Consider the following 17,162-nt stretch of genomic DNA (forward strand, 5'->3'; position numbering starts at 1 on the left):
AATATTGTTTATACTTTTTTAAAGAAAGTTAATGAGTGTAATTAATATGAAAATGATGAGAGAATTATAAAATCTATAAGGATAGGTGTTTCTAATGTCATAAAAGCTATTCATAAGTATATAGAGTAAAGGGAAGTTACCGAAAATAATGTTATTGTTCAAAGTATTCTATTATACAAGAAAAAAAAATCCCTTATAATATAAATAGAGAAGGTTGTGAAAAGATCATTTAATTTATGGTATAAAAATAAAGTATGGACAATTAGAAAATTTGTATTAATGCATAATCATGAATAATTTTAAAAATTTCACATCGCAAGATATAACAGAGAATTAATATTATAAAAAAATTTAAAATTATTGATATTGATATGATATAACAAAAATCGTTCAAAATAAATCACAAGTTGTCATTATAAAATACAGTCACGCGGCGTAAACCTCATAAGCTAATATATTAGAAGTTTTACTCAAAAGAATATCAGAATATTATAACACTCGGTATTTCGTCAAAACTCACTCATTTTGAATGGGTCGAGTCTTTCATGAAAAGTTACAATTAGTGGATATAATCTAACAAATTCTTATTACGTCAATAATCGCGAGATCATTTATCCACTAATCGATCGAATCGATTTCAAATAGATTTGATAACCAACTCAATTTTCTTATAATATAAAAGTAAACATAAACAAAGTTGAAGACACTCATTTACATACATTCATTTTAAACTCAAAATAATTTATTACACTCAGTTCTTTCTTTAAAACGTCAGTATGATTCTCATATACAATTTCAACCATTCATCTCTATAGCTAGTCATTGCCAACACAAATACTCTCTAAGATATCACATAGGGTGCTAAATAAGAATTTATATATATAATTCAAAATTTGTTTCGTCAAAAGCATAAAAATTCAAATTACAGATGGGTAAAGTTAATGGTTTATTTATGAATTTGTTACAAAAGGTTGACACAGTGAGAAATTTGAGTGAAGCAACTGTATTTCAATAAAAAAACAAATAAATGAAAATGATTTTATACAATAATAAGTTTATTTTTATCCATGAAAATATTGCAGGAGTTTTACTATATATGAGACTAGATTGACATTTATTAAGTTAAAATAATAGGGGGAAATGGTAAACTGCAGAGAAGATTAAGTACATAATTAAGAGCGGATAAAAAATGGAAGGCATGTGAATGCTTTTATTAAATAAACAAATATATAGTAATTAATAAATGAATATGAAAAAAATAAGTCTGGCTAGGGCGTAAATGAATTAAATTATTTGTGAACTATTCGAAACTCAATTCAATAAAAACTCGATCGGATTCGGCTCATTTTCTAAACGAGTCGAGTTGGAACTCACTTTTTAGATTTATTTAATAAAGAATTAAATTTGACTTTAACAATACTCAGCTTGTTTAACCTTGTGAACTCGACTCGTGAACATACTCACGAGCTGACTCATGAACAGACTCACAAACAAACTCATAAACATATTAACCAATCCCAGATCGAAAGTTAAAAGAATACGGAAGATTGTAACTTATGACAATCTTTTTATATTTTTTTTTATTAATTTTAAATTTAAAAAACTTCAATTAAATAAAAAATAATTTAAAAATTTTTTAATGATTTTATAATTTAAATTTTATTTTTAATTTAAATTTATTTATAATTTAAATAAATTTAAATTATATTGAATTTATTTATAATATAATCAAACTCAAATTCGAATTTAAATGAGTTCAAATTTAAATCTAAATAAATTCAAATTTGAATTTTTTAATAAAGTTCGAATTGGGTCGTTAATAAATGAGTTTATTATAAATCAAATTCGAACTAACCTCGAATTTAATATTTATTTTATTAAATAAATTCGAAATTATAAATAAATTTCGAGTCGAATTCAAATTTAAACTCGAACTTTTTATTTTCTAATCGAGTTTAAACTTATCAAAACTCGCTTCAATTATAACCCTTCAATTATAACCCTTCTCATAACTTTACTTTTTAAGCCAATTGATCCTGTCCCAATTAAAATGTTGATTAAACTCGATTAGAAAAAGAAACCACTATAAAACCAATTAGATTCAAGCCTTCAGGACTTGAAGCCGTCATGTCCCAATGCACCCACTGCTTACAAGACAACACGCGGATCAAAATAAAAAGCTGCACGTGTGATGACGGTTTATACAAGGAGATGTGTATTATAGATATGTATTCCGCCATCTCTTGCTGCCGGGAATGTTGCACTACGGGATAGATTTCTTTCATCATCAGCCTGCAAATTGGTGGGGACCACTTCCTCCGTTTCTTCCTTCTCTCTCACCCAATACATTTATGAGTGTAATATCCACGTTTGGACTGCACACCATTATTTGTGCTTCCTATACAATGTAACTGTACAAGAATTATGTTAATAGGAATTCATGGAAACTTACTGAAATTTTAACCTTATAAATAGGGCATTCCATTCCATATATCAACAACCTCAAGTGAAGAATATAACAAAGAGTGAAAATGGAAGGAAAGGGAGTGTGTTCACAAACTTGGTTTACTAGTGCAATGAGTCTTACCAAGTCAGGGGCATCTAACGTGCCCGATTCTTACATTCTTCCTTCATCAGCAAGGCCAAATGCTACTCTGACCCTCTCCACCACCCTTCCAATTGTTAACCTTTCCATGCTGCACCATCCTTCTCTTAGGTCTCGTGTTGTAAATGAGATACGAAGTGCCTGTAAGGAAATTGGTTTCTTTCAGGTACAGTTCACACAGTAGCCAAACCCATGTTAATACCGCATGTCCATAGTATCAAGTAAAAGCTAGCTGTGTGTTATTTTATGTGAATATGACATTGTTCCTACCACATTTAATCTGTTTTTCAATCTTTAAACCACCGTGCAAGAAATACCATATCAAGGGATAAAAGGAGAAGCTAGCTAATTGTTTATGCATCTAGAAATTCAGAACCCCTATACCTTGGTTGACATGATGCCACCACCCTTACCATGAAGAATACAAAATCATAGACGAGTCATTTAACAGTTAAATCCTTCTTTTACGTGTACTATGAAAACATGCATGCATGAACCTACATAGCTGCCATGATTTTTTTTTTTTATATATATACGAATTTTAATGTCCAAACTTACATGTTTTCAGGTGATAAACCATGGAATCCCTCTTCATGTGATGAAAAATGCTCTAGATGCTGTGATGGGCTTCTTCGACCTGCCTCTTGAAGAGAAGATGCTTCTGATGTCTGCCAATGTCCATGCCCCTGTAAGGTATGGCACCAGTTTAAATCATTCGAGGGATAAAGTTCATTTTTGGAGAGACTTCATCAAGCATTACTCTCATCCCATCTCAGAGTGGATTCACCTATGGCCTGCAAATCCTCCAAGTTACAGGTATATAAATCCAGAATTAATTAGTTCATAAAACATTTAATGTAAGTTTTCAGGTCCAAACTAATAGCATAAAAATTTTAAATTTGCAACGGTTAACATCAGAAGAGTTTGTTTGCATTCATGCCTTGCCTTCACCTTCCTTAAAAGGAAACCTTAGAAAAAAGGGATGAAAATGGTAAAAAGTATCACAATGAAATGGGTTCAAAGTTCTTGATGCTGTTTTTTGTTTTGCACTAAAAAATTCCCCTTTTTTTTGGTGACACAGGGAGAAAATGGCTAAGTATGCAACAGCTGTGCAGAATTTACAAAAACAACTAATGAGAGTTGTCTTAGAAAGCTTGGGACTGAACCCTAATTACTTACAAAATGAAATTGAAGAAGGATCACAAGTGATGACCATGAACTGCTATCCAGCATGTCCTGAACCACAGCTCACATTAGGCATGCCACCACACTCAGACTATGGATCATTAACGATCTTACTTCAGAGCTGCACTGGTCTACAGATCATGGACCAGAATAAGAATTGGATCCCAGTTCCAGTGATTGAAGGAGCACTACTGGTTCAGTTGGGAGATCAGGTAGAAGTAATGAGCAACGGCCAATATAAGAGTGTTGTTCACCAAGCAACTGTTAGCCCTCAGAGGAAGCGTTTTTCCATAGCAAGTCTTCACAGTCTAGCGATAAACAAGAAAGTTGGGCCAGCACCAGAGCTCGTCGATGAGAAACACCCGACATCCTACAAAGAGTTCAGTTTCAGCGATTTTCTTGATTATATCTCAAATAATGATATATTAGATGGAAGGTTTATCGATACACTGAAGAAGAATCCATGAAAAGGTGGTGCAGTAGGGTTACCTATATCTGTTTAGCATATTATGTTGCATGCATGGTTAGATAATGACACTACCACTAGGCAATATTCCATGTACTTGGGAAGACACTAAATAAAATGATTTCTCATGCTTTTCTTTACTTTTGCTCAACATTACTTGCTGCTTCCTCTAATTCGACCATAAAGATGATAAAGAAACAACAGCAGATACGCCCTTCTTGCACGTGATCATTGACTCAAATTCAAACAGGGAAAGTACCAAAATTAACCACAATCATCAAATAGAAAAAGCACAGATGCATTGCTTCTCATACGTAACTAAGCCGCTGCGCAACAGCCAGATATCATCTTTTGATTTCGTTACGTTATCCTTCAGTTCACGAGTATCAGCGCTTGATGTGTACCACATAGCCTACATCTATATCTTCACATGGAATGAAAACATGAATCATCATTATGCATAAAGGTGATCAATTCTCGATTAAAAATCTTTCCAAATGGATAACCAACAGTATTGTCAACACAAGAGAAAAGCTCAAGATTCAATATCCATCTTGTTTCACTTCAAGAAATTATTTTCCAAAAATTCCAATTGCATCTGAACATATGAAAATGTTCTTAAATTTAATGGCCATATATTATTCTTGTATGTTAATCTAGGTTCAAGATTTCGAAAAGAACAGATACATGATTAAAATCTTCCAAGACGGCACAACTAGGGACAGGCTAGATTTGGTATAAGCACTGATTTGAAAAGTACAGAGGATGGCTAAAAAACTATATATGATAGTATTCTCAAAATTACCATAGTTGTTTTGAACACTATAAGTTTACATTTATAGACCTATACTAGATAATTTATCTTTCAGATAAATCATTATTTCATATTTTCAGCTTCGCTTGGTCAGAGACCCTCCAGAAGGTTGGCATTTCTCTGTGTTTCTGCATTTCACAGTCAACTAGAAGTTGGCTTCTGTGCAGTCAAGATAAAATTCTATTGGATTGTTTGAAACTATTTACTACCTCTTGAATATCTACCTTGAATAAAAACGTCACCAAGATTTCACTATTTTATAGGTACATTGGCCCAAGAAAGCCAAACCTTCTCGCGAATTCCCGCATATATCCACTTCTTTAAATCTTATACATTATACCCCAAACAAACTTTATAATTTGTTGTAATTATATCTAATTGCTTAAATTAATTTTGACCATCTTCAAAATTGCAGACCTGTAATGACAAATAGAATTTAAGTATTTTTTTTAATGAAAAATTCTATCTTAGGAAAAATAATTAACCATGGTTAAAACTTAAGAAATTCATAACACACAATAGTAAACTATTCATAATGGCTGTTACCTATACTCACTCGAAGGGAAGCGGCCGACCCACAAATTTTTGAATGTCATTAGTTGCAACGACGTGGGGGGGAGGGGGGGGACACTTGTCTTCGTGCTCCACTACTTCGTAGGTATGGCTATTTGGCCCAATACTCTGCAGTAGTCACACCAGGTGCTGCGAAGACCTGCGGCGTCGAAATGGGCAGTCATCATCCCTGGTTTGGCGCAACTAAGGGCAGCGGTGGAGATGAGAGGAGCGGCGCTGGAAATGGAATTTCTATTTGGAATCGACAATGACGGCGCGTGATTCTGTGATCTTGGAATGAAAATGAGTACTCTGATTTCTTGCAGCATTGAGTCTCTCTTGGAGAAAGAATACCTATACGTTCTTCCGTAAGAGGGAATCGATTCTGTGAACTGGTCATGCAGGTTGGGTGAGGATTGACAGAGGGTACATACTATAGGTTTGGAGCGTCGATAAAGATGGAGAGTGGTGGTTCTAGTGGTGGAGGAATGGATGAGGAGCGGCAGGTGGTGAAGAGTTGGGGTTAAGGAGAAAGGAACTTAAGCGGTGCTGCGAGCAAATGTGTTGGAAGGGGGAGTTGGTAGCGTCGGAGGAAAGGAAATGGGAGAAGGTGCTGATGTGGGACCGTTGGTATGGTGGGTCTAGTGATTGAAGGAGGCAAAGGTTGAGGGAGGAGCTGGTTGGTGAGCTTGAGATGGAGCACAGGTGCCGGGTGGAGGTGCGTTGGGGAAGGATGGTGCAGAGGCTGATAGGGGACCCTGGGTATGGTGGGTCTTATGTTTTACCCATGGTTGTTTTTTTGAGATGAAAATTTTTATTTTAAAACAATATAATTAATTTCAATGGCTGTCAAAATTTATTTAACTAATTAAAATTTGAAATATAATGCCCAAAATTTAAAAAATGGATATAATTTAAAATTTATAAAAAGGTTTGTTTTTTTTTAAAACTAATATCTTGCTTCATATTTGATTAATAAAAGAGAAAAAGAAAACTAATTCATGGAATATCTTCCATGACATTATGGTCTTCTGACTTACGAACGGACTTCTAATTTAACTTTTCCTTGATGAAATGTCAATCAACTTTAATATGTTTAGCGCGATCGTATTGTACGGGATTCTGTGCAATCTCAATTATAGCATTTATCTATTTTGGATCTGCTAAGACGTCGACGCCGGACGTGAACCCGGCACTTTTCCTTTTTATGTAACAGCCCGGACGTGAACCCGGCACTGTTACCGCTCACAGCCCGTGACCTTCCTCTGGGCCCAGCCACTGTGAGCAGCTCTTAACATCCCTTCACCCTCACGGGTTCCAGGCAGGATTTGTCCCTCGGGGGAGCCATTACGGTCCGCCCTAGCCCGAGTGGATTTGGCCCAATTCCTTCCTCTGGGAATTAGGTCGCCTCCCCCACTGCTCGAACCCTTGACCTCCCACTTTAAGGGAATAGTCTGGTGAGAGTGAGTACCAGTTGTTCCATTGCCTTTTTATGTAACAGCCCGGACGTGATCCCCGGCACTGTTACCGTTCACACCCAGGGCTATCCCTCGCCTGGCCTCTTGCCACCTCGGGCTTTCCACTGGCGTATGAACAGCTCTTAACATCCCTTCACCCTCACGGGTTCCAGGCAGGATTTGTCCCTCGGGGGAGCCATTACGGCCCGCCCTAGCCCGAGTGGATTTGGCCCAATTCCTTCCTCTGGGAATTAGGTCGCCTCCCCCACTGCTCGAACCCTTGACCTCCCACTTTAAGGGAATAGTCTGGTGAGAGTGAGTACCAGTTGTTCCACCAGTTGTTCCAATTGGAACAACTGGTACTCACTCTCACCAGACTATTCCCTTAAAGTGGGAGGTCAAGGGTTCGAGTAGTGGGGGAGGCGACCTAATTCCCAGAGGAAGGAATTGGGCCAAATCCACTCGGGCTAGGGCGGGCCGTAATGGCTCCCCCGAGGGACAAATCCTGCCTGGAACCCGTGAGGGTGAAGGGATGTTAAGAGCTGTTCATACGCCAGTGGAAAGCCCGAGGTGGCAAGAGGCCAGGCGAGGGATAGCCCTGGGTGTGAACGGTAATAGTGCCGGGGATCACGTCCGGGCTGCGACAGGTTTAAGGCCGCCGGGACCCGTAGCAAGCCTAACATACATCCTGTATACCTGATTAATCCCATACATGATCAACAATTACATAAAAAAAATTTAAAAGTTTCTCATTTATTCATTCATTCACTCATTCGATCACCAAACTTAACCTGTGCATACACAAATCATAACATAAAACCTCTCACTGGAGTCCTCATCAACTACTCTAATGGGTAACATAACATACCTTAAGCTTGGTTTACAATAATCATCATTAAACATTTAAGATCATGTACTAAAAAGGGATTAACAACATACTATGGTCAAGCACAACTCTAAACTTCCATAAGCATCATTACATTACATTTCTATACTATACTTTTACATTACATCAAATTCATGTCCACATCTAGCTATTACATAAAACATTACTCTACTCCTGCTGACCTCCTGGTCTCCCCTGTACCTGCAAACCTGGGGGTTAAGGGAGAGGGGTGAGCTATAAAGTCCAGTGAGCAGAATAAATAAACATTCAATTTAAATTTCATGCTTTCATGAAATGCAACACATCACAAACAAATCACATCAAGGATGAACTTGTCACCAATAGCCCACTACACATTCCAATAGTGCCAGGGGCGTAGACTGAGCCTCACTGGTCTTTCTCTTACATTAACATAACATAACATTCCAATATGCCAGGGGCGTAGAATGGGCCTCACTGATCTTTCTCTTACATAGTGCCAGGGGCGTAGAATGGGCCTCACTGGTCTTCCATACCGTATCATATCATATCATAACATAGTGCGGGCTAGAGGATCATCCAACATTCATCCACATCATCATCAAGTTATGCAATGCAACATATTCGTGAATTCTAATGCAAACAACCTAGTATATCTCATGGCATACGTGATGCATATATCATGCTCAAAATTTATTTATTTGCTTTGAAACTTAAAGAGTTATTCCACTCACCTCTGGCTGAAGCTCTAATGACTCTGAAGCAGCTATCTCACTACTGAGGTCCTTGGTTCCTCGGGTCCGAACCTACACAGGTGGACTCAAATGAGGTACCAAACAAAGCTCAAAATTTATTTATTTGCTTTGAAACGTAAAGAGTTATTCCACTCACCTCTGGCTGAAGCTCTAATGACTCTGAAGCAGCTATCTCACTGCTGAGGTCCTTGGTTCCTCGGGTCCGAACCTACACAGGTGGACTCAAATGAGGTACCAAACAAAGACTAACATAACTCTAAACTGCTCTCCAAAAACCCCCTAAAACATCATAGAACAACCATAGAAATCATGCAAAGGAAGGCTAAACAGGGCACTTTCGACGGCAGGTTCGGCGGCCGAAAGTCCCTCCAGAGCCGAAACTCAGCCACTTTTGGCGGCACCTTCGGCGACCGAAAGTGGGTTCCAGAGCCGAAACTCATGCATGTTCGGCGGCACCTTCGGTGGCTGAAACTCCCTTCCAGAGTCGAAAGTCCACTTTCGGGGGCAGGGTTTGGCAGCCGAAAGTTGGCTTCCACAGGTAGGTTCGGCGGCCGAAAGTCCCTTCGGCTGCCGAACCTGAGTTCTCCCAAAGGGGCAGAAACTCAGCTCCAACATGCACAAATGCCTCCCAAACCTCCAAACATGCATCCAACCCTCTCAAATCATGCATACACACATACATCAACACATAGGGGTCTCAAACTAACCTAAACCCCAACAACAACACAAAACAAGCAACTCAGCAACCTACATTATCCAAAACTCACATAAAAACCTAACAATGTTCAACTAAACTAAACATGCATTTCTACCCCATGAATCCTCTTAAAACTTGTTTAAAACATAGAATGAGCTCAAGATCGACTCTTACCTCTTGAAGATCGAGAGAGAGTGTGACCTAACTTGGAGATTTGGGGAGGATGGGTTCCTGAGGTCTCCAAGCTTCACAACTTCGATCTAAGCTCGAAATCTTCAAAAACCAAGTGAAAACTCATAAGAAAATCATGAAGATTCGAAGGAAGAAGCTCAAAATCGATGAGGGACGGCGGAGAACTCACCTTGGCCGAAAACGGGGAGAAAAACTCACCCGTTCGGACATGGGGACCCCTTTATAGGTGGCTGGCCAGGCCACTTTCGGGGGCCTAACGTGCCTCCGCATGCATGCCATGTTCGGCGGCCGAACATAAGGTTCGGCGGCCGAACCTGGACTTCCCTCTCTCATAACTTCGGGGGCCTAAAGCACTCCCGAAATGCATGCATGTTCGGCAGCCGAACTTAAGGTTCGGCGGCCGAACCTGGGTCTTCCTCCAAGATTATTTTCATACAAAACTCATTTCCTTTCTTGCTTAAAACCATAAAATACATTAAAACATCTTATGAAAACATGGTTTTACCCTTCTAGAGGTTTCCGACATCCGAGATTCCACTGGACGGTAGGAATTTCGATACCGGAATCTAGCCGGATATTACACTAGCAAAGACACGTGGAGTTTAATGTTTTCCGATGGGATTGCAAATCGCATAATACTTGCGATTGACTTCTGACATAAAATTAATTACGATTAATTTTCATTTTTGGCCCGTTCTATTATTTTACACAAATTAATAAAATTCTATTATTTATAAAATAATAATCGGAGCATATTCTTTTACACCACAGCTGTTATAATTACTTTTGGATGCACCGACTATCGTGTGAGTTGAATTATCTTAATTTAACTCTGTTTATAATTTTTTTAAAGAAAGTTAATGAGTGTAATTAGTATGAAAATAATGAGACTTATAAGATCTATAAAAATACGTGTTTTTAATGTTATAAAAGCTATTCATAAGTATATAGAGTAAAGGGAAGTTACCGAAAATAATGTTATTTCAAAGTATGGTATAGGACAATTACGAAGTTTGTATTAATGCATAATCATGAATATTTTTTGAAATTTCACATTCGAAGAAGATCTAATAGAGGATTAATATTATGAAAAAACTAATATCATTAATATTAATATGATATAACAATCGAATAAGTCATGAACTTATCATTATGATAAGGCAACTTAGTGTGGATATCATAAATTGATACGTTAAAATTTTACTTAAAAAATATCATGATACTATAATACTCGGTGTTTCATCAAGACTCGTCTCCTCTTGAGCTGGTCGAGTTTTTCATGGAAAGTTATAATTAGAGGATATAATCTAATAGATTTTCGTTATATCTATAATCGCGAAATCGTTTATCTACTAATTAATACGAGTAGAATTTTCAGTAAATTTAACAATTAATTATATTTTCTTACTATAAAGGTAAACATGAACAGAGTTGAAAATAAGTATTCTTATACATTTATTCTAAACTCAAAATAATTTATTAAACTCATCCTTTTTAGTAAATTATTGACTTTAATGTCGGAGTGATTGTTTATAAATGCAATCACTTTTTTTTTTTTTTATAAATTAATCAATTGCAATTCAATTTTATTTCTAATTACATCAAATATAATGTTAAATGTTGATATAAATACTTAAAAAAATATTTATGCTTTTATATCCATTAAAATTGAGAGAAATGATAGCGTAAAATGTTCACTATACAGACTAATTATGTTTGGAGTTTTGCTATATATGAGACTAGATTGGTATTTATTAAGTTAAAATAATAGAAGAAAATGCTAAACTACAGAGAAAATTAAGTACATAATTTAATAAATAAATATGAAACTAATTAAACACTATATATAAATAAGGAGAGGTCTGTCACATAACTCTACTTTTTAAGCCAATTCTTATTGATTCTGTCATAGTTAAAATGTTGATAAGGGGTGCTTCTTAAATTGAGAAGTCACCGGAAAACCAATTAGATTCAATCCTTCAGGACTTGAAGCGACCATGTCCCAATGCACCCACTACAAGGAGATGTGCATTATAGATAAATTACTATAATATAATTTGAAGCGGCGGCTACCATTCCTGAACGTCATACAACAAACTTTCTAATTCTGCTTTTGTTTTTGACTCTTAACCTCCTATTCTGCATCGTCCACTCTTCTTTGTTCAGCCGTCATACAACAAACTTTCTAATTCTGCTTTTGTTTTTGACTCTTAACCTCCTATTCTGCATCGTCCACTCTTCTTTGTTCAGCACCGAATTGTGATATTTTTTCCTCGGCCAATGAAACTTCAGATCTTATAAAAGCAAAATATTTTTTTTCTTTTATATATATATATAAAAATTACAGTTAAACTCTATTATTATAATTATATTTTAACTTTTTTCATACTTTTAAAATTTTTATTTAAAATAATAAATTAATTATATTATTCTAAAATATATCAATATCACCGAATTAACAAATTTTTGAAGTACAATAATTTTCAAAAAGATAAAAACATTTTTTTTTACTTTTTAAATTAAAAAAATACTTTATATTAAATACATAAGCATATGTTTTCTTCACTGTTAATAAAACATAAAAACTTTTTTTTTTCAAGAAAATAAAAAATACAAACAAAAACTTGATTTTGAACTAAACAAGTATTTACTCATCAATTATCATAATTGATTTTATAAGAAAAAAATCAAATAAATTTATATAAAATTATATAAAATTTTATTTTTTTTAATTTAAAAGAATTGAACTATTTCCTATTTAAAAAATTATTAAAAAAATTAATTGAATTAAATATTTTTGATTTTGTTAGTTTCAAACGGAGGGTTAACATTTGAATAAAAAAAAAAAAAATTCAATTTTCCTAAATTAAGTTTTTAGCCTAACTGACCTAAACATATTAATTTAAACATATTATAAATATTATAATCTTATATTTAATATTTTTAACCATATAATGAAAAAATATTTTTAATACGTAATTATCATAATAATTACTATAATAATTTTACAATATATTCATAATATTAAAATAAAATAAGATTTTATTATTAAAAAATTTGAAATATTATTATTATTTATTATTATTATATTGTTATATTGTTTTGGTAGGAATTTTGCACCACGGGATACACGTATTTCATCACCAGCCTGCAAATTGGTGGGGGCCACTTCCTCCTTTTCTTCCTTCTATCTCACCAAATACATTTATGAGTGTAATATCCACGTTTCGGTTGCACACCATAATTTGTGCTTCCTATACAATGTAACTGTACAAGATTATGTTAATAGGAATTCATGGAAACTTACTGAAATTTTAACCTTATAAATAGGGCATTCCATTCCATATATCAACAACATCAAGTGAAGAATATAACAAAGAGTGAAAATGGAAGGAAAGGGAGTGTGTTCACAAACTTGGTTTACTAGTGCAATGAGTCTTACCAAGTCAGGGGCATCTAACGTGCCCGATTCTTACATTCTTCCTTCATCAGCAAGGCCAAATGCTACTCTGACCCCCTCCACCACCCTTCCAATTGTTGACCTTTCCATGCTGCACCATCCTTCTCTTAGGCCTCGTGTTGTAAATGAGATACGAAGTGCCTGTAAGGAAATTGGGTTCTTTCAGGTACAGTTCACACAGTAGCCAAACCCATTTTAATACCCCATGTCCATAGTGTCAAGTAAAAGCTAGCTGTGTGTTATTTTATGCAAATATGACATTGTTCCTACCACATTTAATCTGTTTTTCAATCTTTAAACCACCGTGCAAGAAATACCATATCAAGGGATAAAAGGAGAAGCCAGCTAATTGTTTATGCATCTAGAATTTCAGAACCCCTATACCTTGGTTGACATGATGCCACCACCCTTACCATGAAGAATACAAAATCATAGATGAGTCATTTAACAGTTAAATCCTTCTTTTACGTGTACCATGAAAACATGCATGCATGAACCTACATAGCTGCCATGATTTTTTTTATATATACGAATTTTAACGTCCAAACTTACATGTTTTCAGGTGATAAACCATGGAATCCCTCTTCATGTGATGAAAGATGCTCTAGATGCTGTGATGGGCTTCTTCGACCTGCCTCTTGAAGAGAAGATGCTTCTGATGTCAGGCAATGTCCATGCCCCTGTAAGGTATGGCACCAGTTTAAATCATTCGAGGGACAAAGTTCATTTTTGGAGAGACTTCATCAAGCATTACTCTCATCCCATCTCAGAGTGGATTCACCTATGGCCTGCAAATCCTCCAAGTTACAGGTATATAAATTCAGAATTAATTGGTTCATAAAAAATTTAATGTAAGTTTTCAGGTCCAAATTAATAGCATAAAAATTTTAAATTTGCAACGGTTAACATCAGAAGAGTTTGTTTGCATTCATGCCTTGCCTTCACCTTCCTTAAAAGGAAACCTTAGAAAAAAGGGGTGAAAATGGTAAAGGGTATCACAATGAAATGGATTCAAAGCTCTTGATGCTGTTTTTTGTTTTGCCCTAAAAACATTCCCCTTTTTTTTTTTGGTGACACAGGGAGAAAATGGCTAAGTATGCAACAGCTGTGCAGAATTTACAAAAACAACTAATGAGAGTTGTTTTAGAAAGCTTGGGACTGAACCCTAATTACTTAGAAAATGAAATTGAAGAAGGATCACAAGTGAGGACCATGAACTGCTGTCCAGCATGTCCTGATCCACAGCTCACATTAGGCATGCCACCACACTCAGACTATGGATCATTAACGATCTTACTCCAGAGCTGCACTGGTCTACAGATCATGGATCAGAATAAGAATTGGATCCCAGTTCCAGTGACTGAAGGAGCACTACTAGTTCAGTTGGGAGATCAGGTAGAAGTAATGAGCAACGGCCAATATAAGAGTGTTGTTCACCAAGCAACTGTTAGCCCTCAGAGGAAGCGTTTTTCCATAGCAAGTCTTCACAGTCTAGCGATAAACAAGAAAGTTGGGCCAGCACCAGAGCTCGTCGATGAGAAACACCCGACATCCTACAAAGAGTTCAGTTTCAGCGATTTTCTTGATTATATCTCAAATAATGATATATTAGATGGAAGGTTTATCGATACACTGAAGAAGAATCCATGAAAAGGTGGTGCAGTAGGGTTACCTATATCTGTTTAGCATATTATGTTGCATGCATGGTTAGATAATGACACTACCACTAGGCAATATTCCATGTACTTGGGAAGACACTAAATAAAATGATTTCACATGTTTTTCTTTACTTTTGCTCAACATTACTTGCTGCTTCCTCTAATTCGATCATAAAGATGATAAAGAAACAACAGCAGATACGCCCTTCTCGCACGTGATCATTGACTCAAATTCAAATAGGGAAAGTACCAAAATTAACTGCAATCATCAAATAGAAAAAGCACAGATGCATTGCTTCTCATACGTAACTAAGCTGCTCATCTTTTGATTTCGTTACGTTATCCTTTAGTTCACGAGTATCAGCGGTTGATGTGCTCCACATAGCCTACATCTATATCTTCACATGGAATGAAAACATGAATCAACATTATGCATAAAGGTGATCAATTCTCGATTAAAAATCTTTCCAAATGGATAACCAACAGTATTTTCAACACAAGAGAAAAGCTCAAGATTCAATATCCATCTTGTTTTATTTCAGGAAGTTATTTTCCAAAAATTCCAATTGCATCTGAACATATTAAAATGTTCTTAAATTTAATGGCCATATATTATTCTTGTATGTTAATCTAGGTTCAAGATTTCGAAAAGAACAGATACATGATTAAAATCTTCCAAGATGGCACAACTAGGGACAGGCTAGATTTGGTATAAGCACTGATTTGAAAAGTACAGAGGATGGCTAAAAAACTATATATGATAGTATTCTCAAAATTACCATAGTTGTTTTGAACACTATAAGTTTACATTTATAGACCTATACTAGATAATTTATCTTTCAGATAAATCATTATTTCATATTTTCAGCTTCGCTTGGTTAGAGACCCTCCAGAAGGTTGGCATTTCTCTGTGTTTCTGCATGTCGCAGTCAACTAGAAGTTGGCTTCAGTGCAGTCAAGATAAAATTCTATTGGATTGTTTGAAACTATTAACTACCTCTTGATTATCTACCTTGAATAAAAACGTCACCAAGATTTCACTATTTCATAGGTACATTGGCCCAAGAAAGCCAAACCTTCTCGCGAATTCCCGCATATATCCACTTCTTTAAATCGTATACATTATAGAATTTAAGTATTTTTTTTTTTGAAATGAAAAATTATATCTTAGCAAAAAGAATTAACCATGGTTAAAACTTAAGAAATTCATAACACACAATAGTAAACCATTCATAATGGCTGTTACCTATACTCACTCGAAGGGAAGCAGCCGACCCACAAATTTTTGAATGTCATTAGTTGCAAAGACGTGGGGGGGGGGGGGGACACTTGTCTTCGTGCTCCACTGCTTCGTAGGTATGGCTATTTGGCCCAATACTCTGCAGTAGTGACACCAGGTGCTGCGAAGACCTGCGGCGTCGAAATGGGCAGTCATCATCCCTGGTTTGGCGCGACTGAGGGCAGCGGTGGAGATGAGAGGAGCAGCGCTTGAAATGGAATTTCTATTTGGAATCGACAATGACGGCGCGTGGTTCTGTGATCTTGGAATGAAAATGGGTACTCTGATTTCTTGCAGCATTGAGTCTCTCTTGGAGAAAGAATACCCATACGTTCTTCCGTAAGAGGGAATCGATTCTGTGAACTGGTCATGCAGGTTGGGTGAGGATTGACAGAGGGTACATACTATAGGTTTGGGGCGTCGATAAAGATGGAGAGTGGTGGTTCTAGTGGTGGAGGAATGGATGAGGAGCGGCAGGTGGTGAAGAGTTGGGGTTAAGGAGAAAGGAACTTAAGCGGTGCTGCAAGCAAATGTGTTGGAAGGGGGAGTTGGTAGCGTCGGAGGAAAGGAAATGGGAGAAGGTGCTGATGGGGGACCGTTGGTATGGTGGGTCTAGTGATTGAAGGAGGCAAAGGTTGAGGGAGGAGCTGGTTGGTGATCTTGAGATGGAGCACAGGTGCCGGGTGGAGGTGCGTTGGGGAAGGATGATGCAGAGGCTGATAGGGGACCGTGGGTATGATGGGTCTTAAGTTTTACCCATGGTTGTTTTTTTGAGATGAAAATTTTTATTTTAAAAAAATATAATTAATTTCAATGGCTGTCAAAATTTATTTAATTAATTGAAATTTGGAATATAATGCACAAAATTTAAAAAAATGGATATAATTTAAAATTTATAAAAAGGTTTTTAAATTCATATGCTTCCTTCATACTTGATTAATAAAAGAGAAAAAAAATTAGTTCATTATTTTCTCCAGCAATGTTGATAGTATAATTAAAGTCTTTGGTTGCGTAATGATTAAAAATGGTATGTTTAGATATCTAATTTTTTTATGAAATCAAAACAATCAATCGACTAGAATTTAGTAAAATTCACATAATTGAAATGTCTAGATGAAAAATAGGACTAAATTAATTATCTCAATTAATGTTGACGAAAATTTAGTTTTTGAGTTAA

At 35.9% G+C, this 17,162-nt stretch overlaps 2 protein-coding genes and 2 long non-coding RNA genes across 6 annotated transcripts; 2 read left to right on the forward strand and 2 right to left on the reverse strand.

Moving 5' to 3' along the window:
• Positions 1-2,017: 2,017 nt before the first annotated feature.
• On the reverse strand, positions 2,018-6,401 carry LOC110604796. Of its 2 annotated transcripts, none has more exons than XR_002486298.2 (5): positions 5,627-6,401; positions 3,785-4,160; positions 3,164-3,399; positions 2,588-2,746; positions 2,018-2,411 (listed from the first exon to the last, which is right to left on the reverse strand). It is a non-coding gene; the product is annotated as an uncharacterized LOC110604796 (long non-coding RNA). The 2 variants fall into 2 exon arrangements; XR_006349159.1 differs by having other exon boundaries at positions 2,019-2,411; positions 5,617-6,401.
• Positions 2,432-4,527, forward strand: LOC110604795 (flavanone 3-dioxygenase 3). The gene is made up of 3 exons (XM_021743102.2): positions 2,432-2,771; positions 3,174-3,421; positions 3,687-4,527. Exons 1-3 carry the CDS (start codon positions 2,532-2,534, stop codon positions 4,255-4,257), a joined length of 1,059 nt encoding a protein of 352 aa, XP_021598794.1. The 5' UTR covers positions 2,432-2,531; the 3' UTR covers positions 4,258-4,527.
• A 6,292-nt stretch (positions 6,402-12,693) lies between the features above and the next one.
• Positions 12,694-16,730, reverse strand: LOC110604714. 2 transcript variants are annotated; one of them, XR_006349154.1, is made up of 5 exons: positions 15,963-16,730; positions 14,260-14,601; positions 13,601-13,836; positions 13,031-13,189; positions 12,694-12,855 (listed from the first exon to the last, which is right to left on the reverse strand). It is a non-coding gene; the product is annotated as an uncharacterized LOC110604714 (long non-coding RNA). The 2 variants fall into 2 exon arrangements; XR_006349153.1 differs by having other exon boundaries at positions 15,953-16,730.
• LOC110604713 (flavanone 3-dioxygenase 3) lies at positions 12,975-14,837 on the forward strand. The gene is made up of 3 exons (XM_021742993.2): positions 12,975-13,214; positions 13,611-13,858; positions 14,128-14,837. Exons 1-3 carry the CDS (start codon positions 12,975-12,977, stop codon positions 14,696-14,698), a joined length of 1,059 nt encoding a protein of 352 aa, XP_021598685.1. The 3' UTR covers positions 14,699-14,837.
• Positions 16,731-17,162: the final 432 nt, after the last annotated feature.

Source organism: Manihot esculenta, chromosome 17 (genome assembly GCF_001659605.2).
Source record: "Manihot esculenta cultivar AM560-2 chromosome 17, M.esculenta_v8, whole genome shotgun sequence".
NCBI classification, from domain to species: domain Eukaryota; kingdom Viridiplantae; phylum Streptophyta; class Magnoliopsida; order Malpighiales; family Euphorbiaceae; genus Manihot; species Manihot esculenta.

What these genes read in the sequence shown, in the direction of transcription:
- LOC110604713 (XM_021742993.2), top strand. Translation starts at nt 12,975, where the DNA reads ATGGAAGGAAAGGGAGTGTGTTCACAAACTTGGTTTACTAGTGCAATG. An exon ending in AGGAAATTGGGTTCTTTCAG is followed by an intron (nt 13,215 to 13,610) that starts GTACAGTTCACA and finishes ACATGTTTTCAG; the next exon opens with GTGATAAACCATGGAATCCC. An exon ending in GCAAATCCTCCAAGTTACAG is followed by an intron (nt 13,859 to 14,127) that starts GTATATAAATTC and finishes TTGGTGACACAG; the next exon opens with GGAGAAAATGGCTAAGTATG.
- LOC110604795 (XM_021743102.2), top strand. Translation starts at nt 2,532, where the DNA reads ATGGAAGGAAAGGGAGTGTGTTCACAAACTTGGTTTACTAGTGCAATG. An exon ending in AGGAAATTGGTTTCTTTCAG is followed by an intron (nt 2,772 to 3,173) that starts GTACAGTTCACA and finishes ACATGTTTTCAG; the next exon opens with GTGATAAACCATGGAATCCC. An exon ending in GCAAATCCTCCAAGTTACAG is followed by an intron (nt 3,422 to 3,686) that starts GTATATAAATCC and finishes TTGGTGACACAG; the next exon opens with GGAGAAAATGGCTAAGTATG.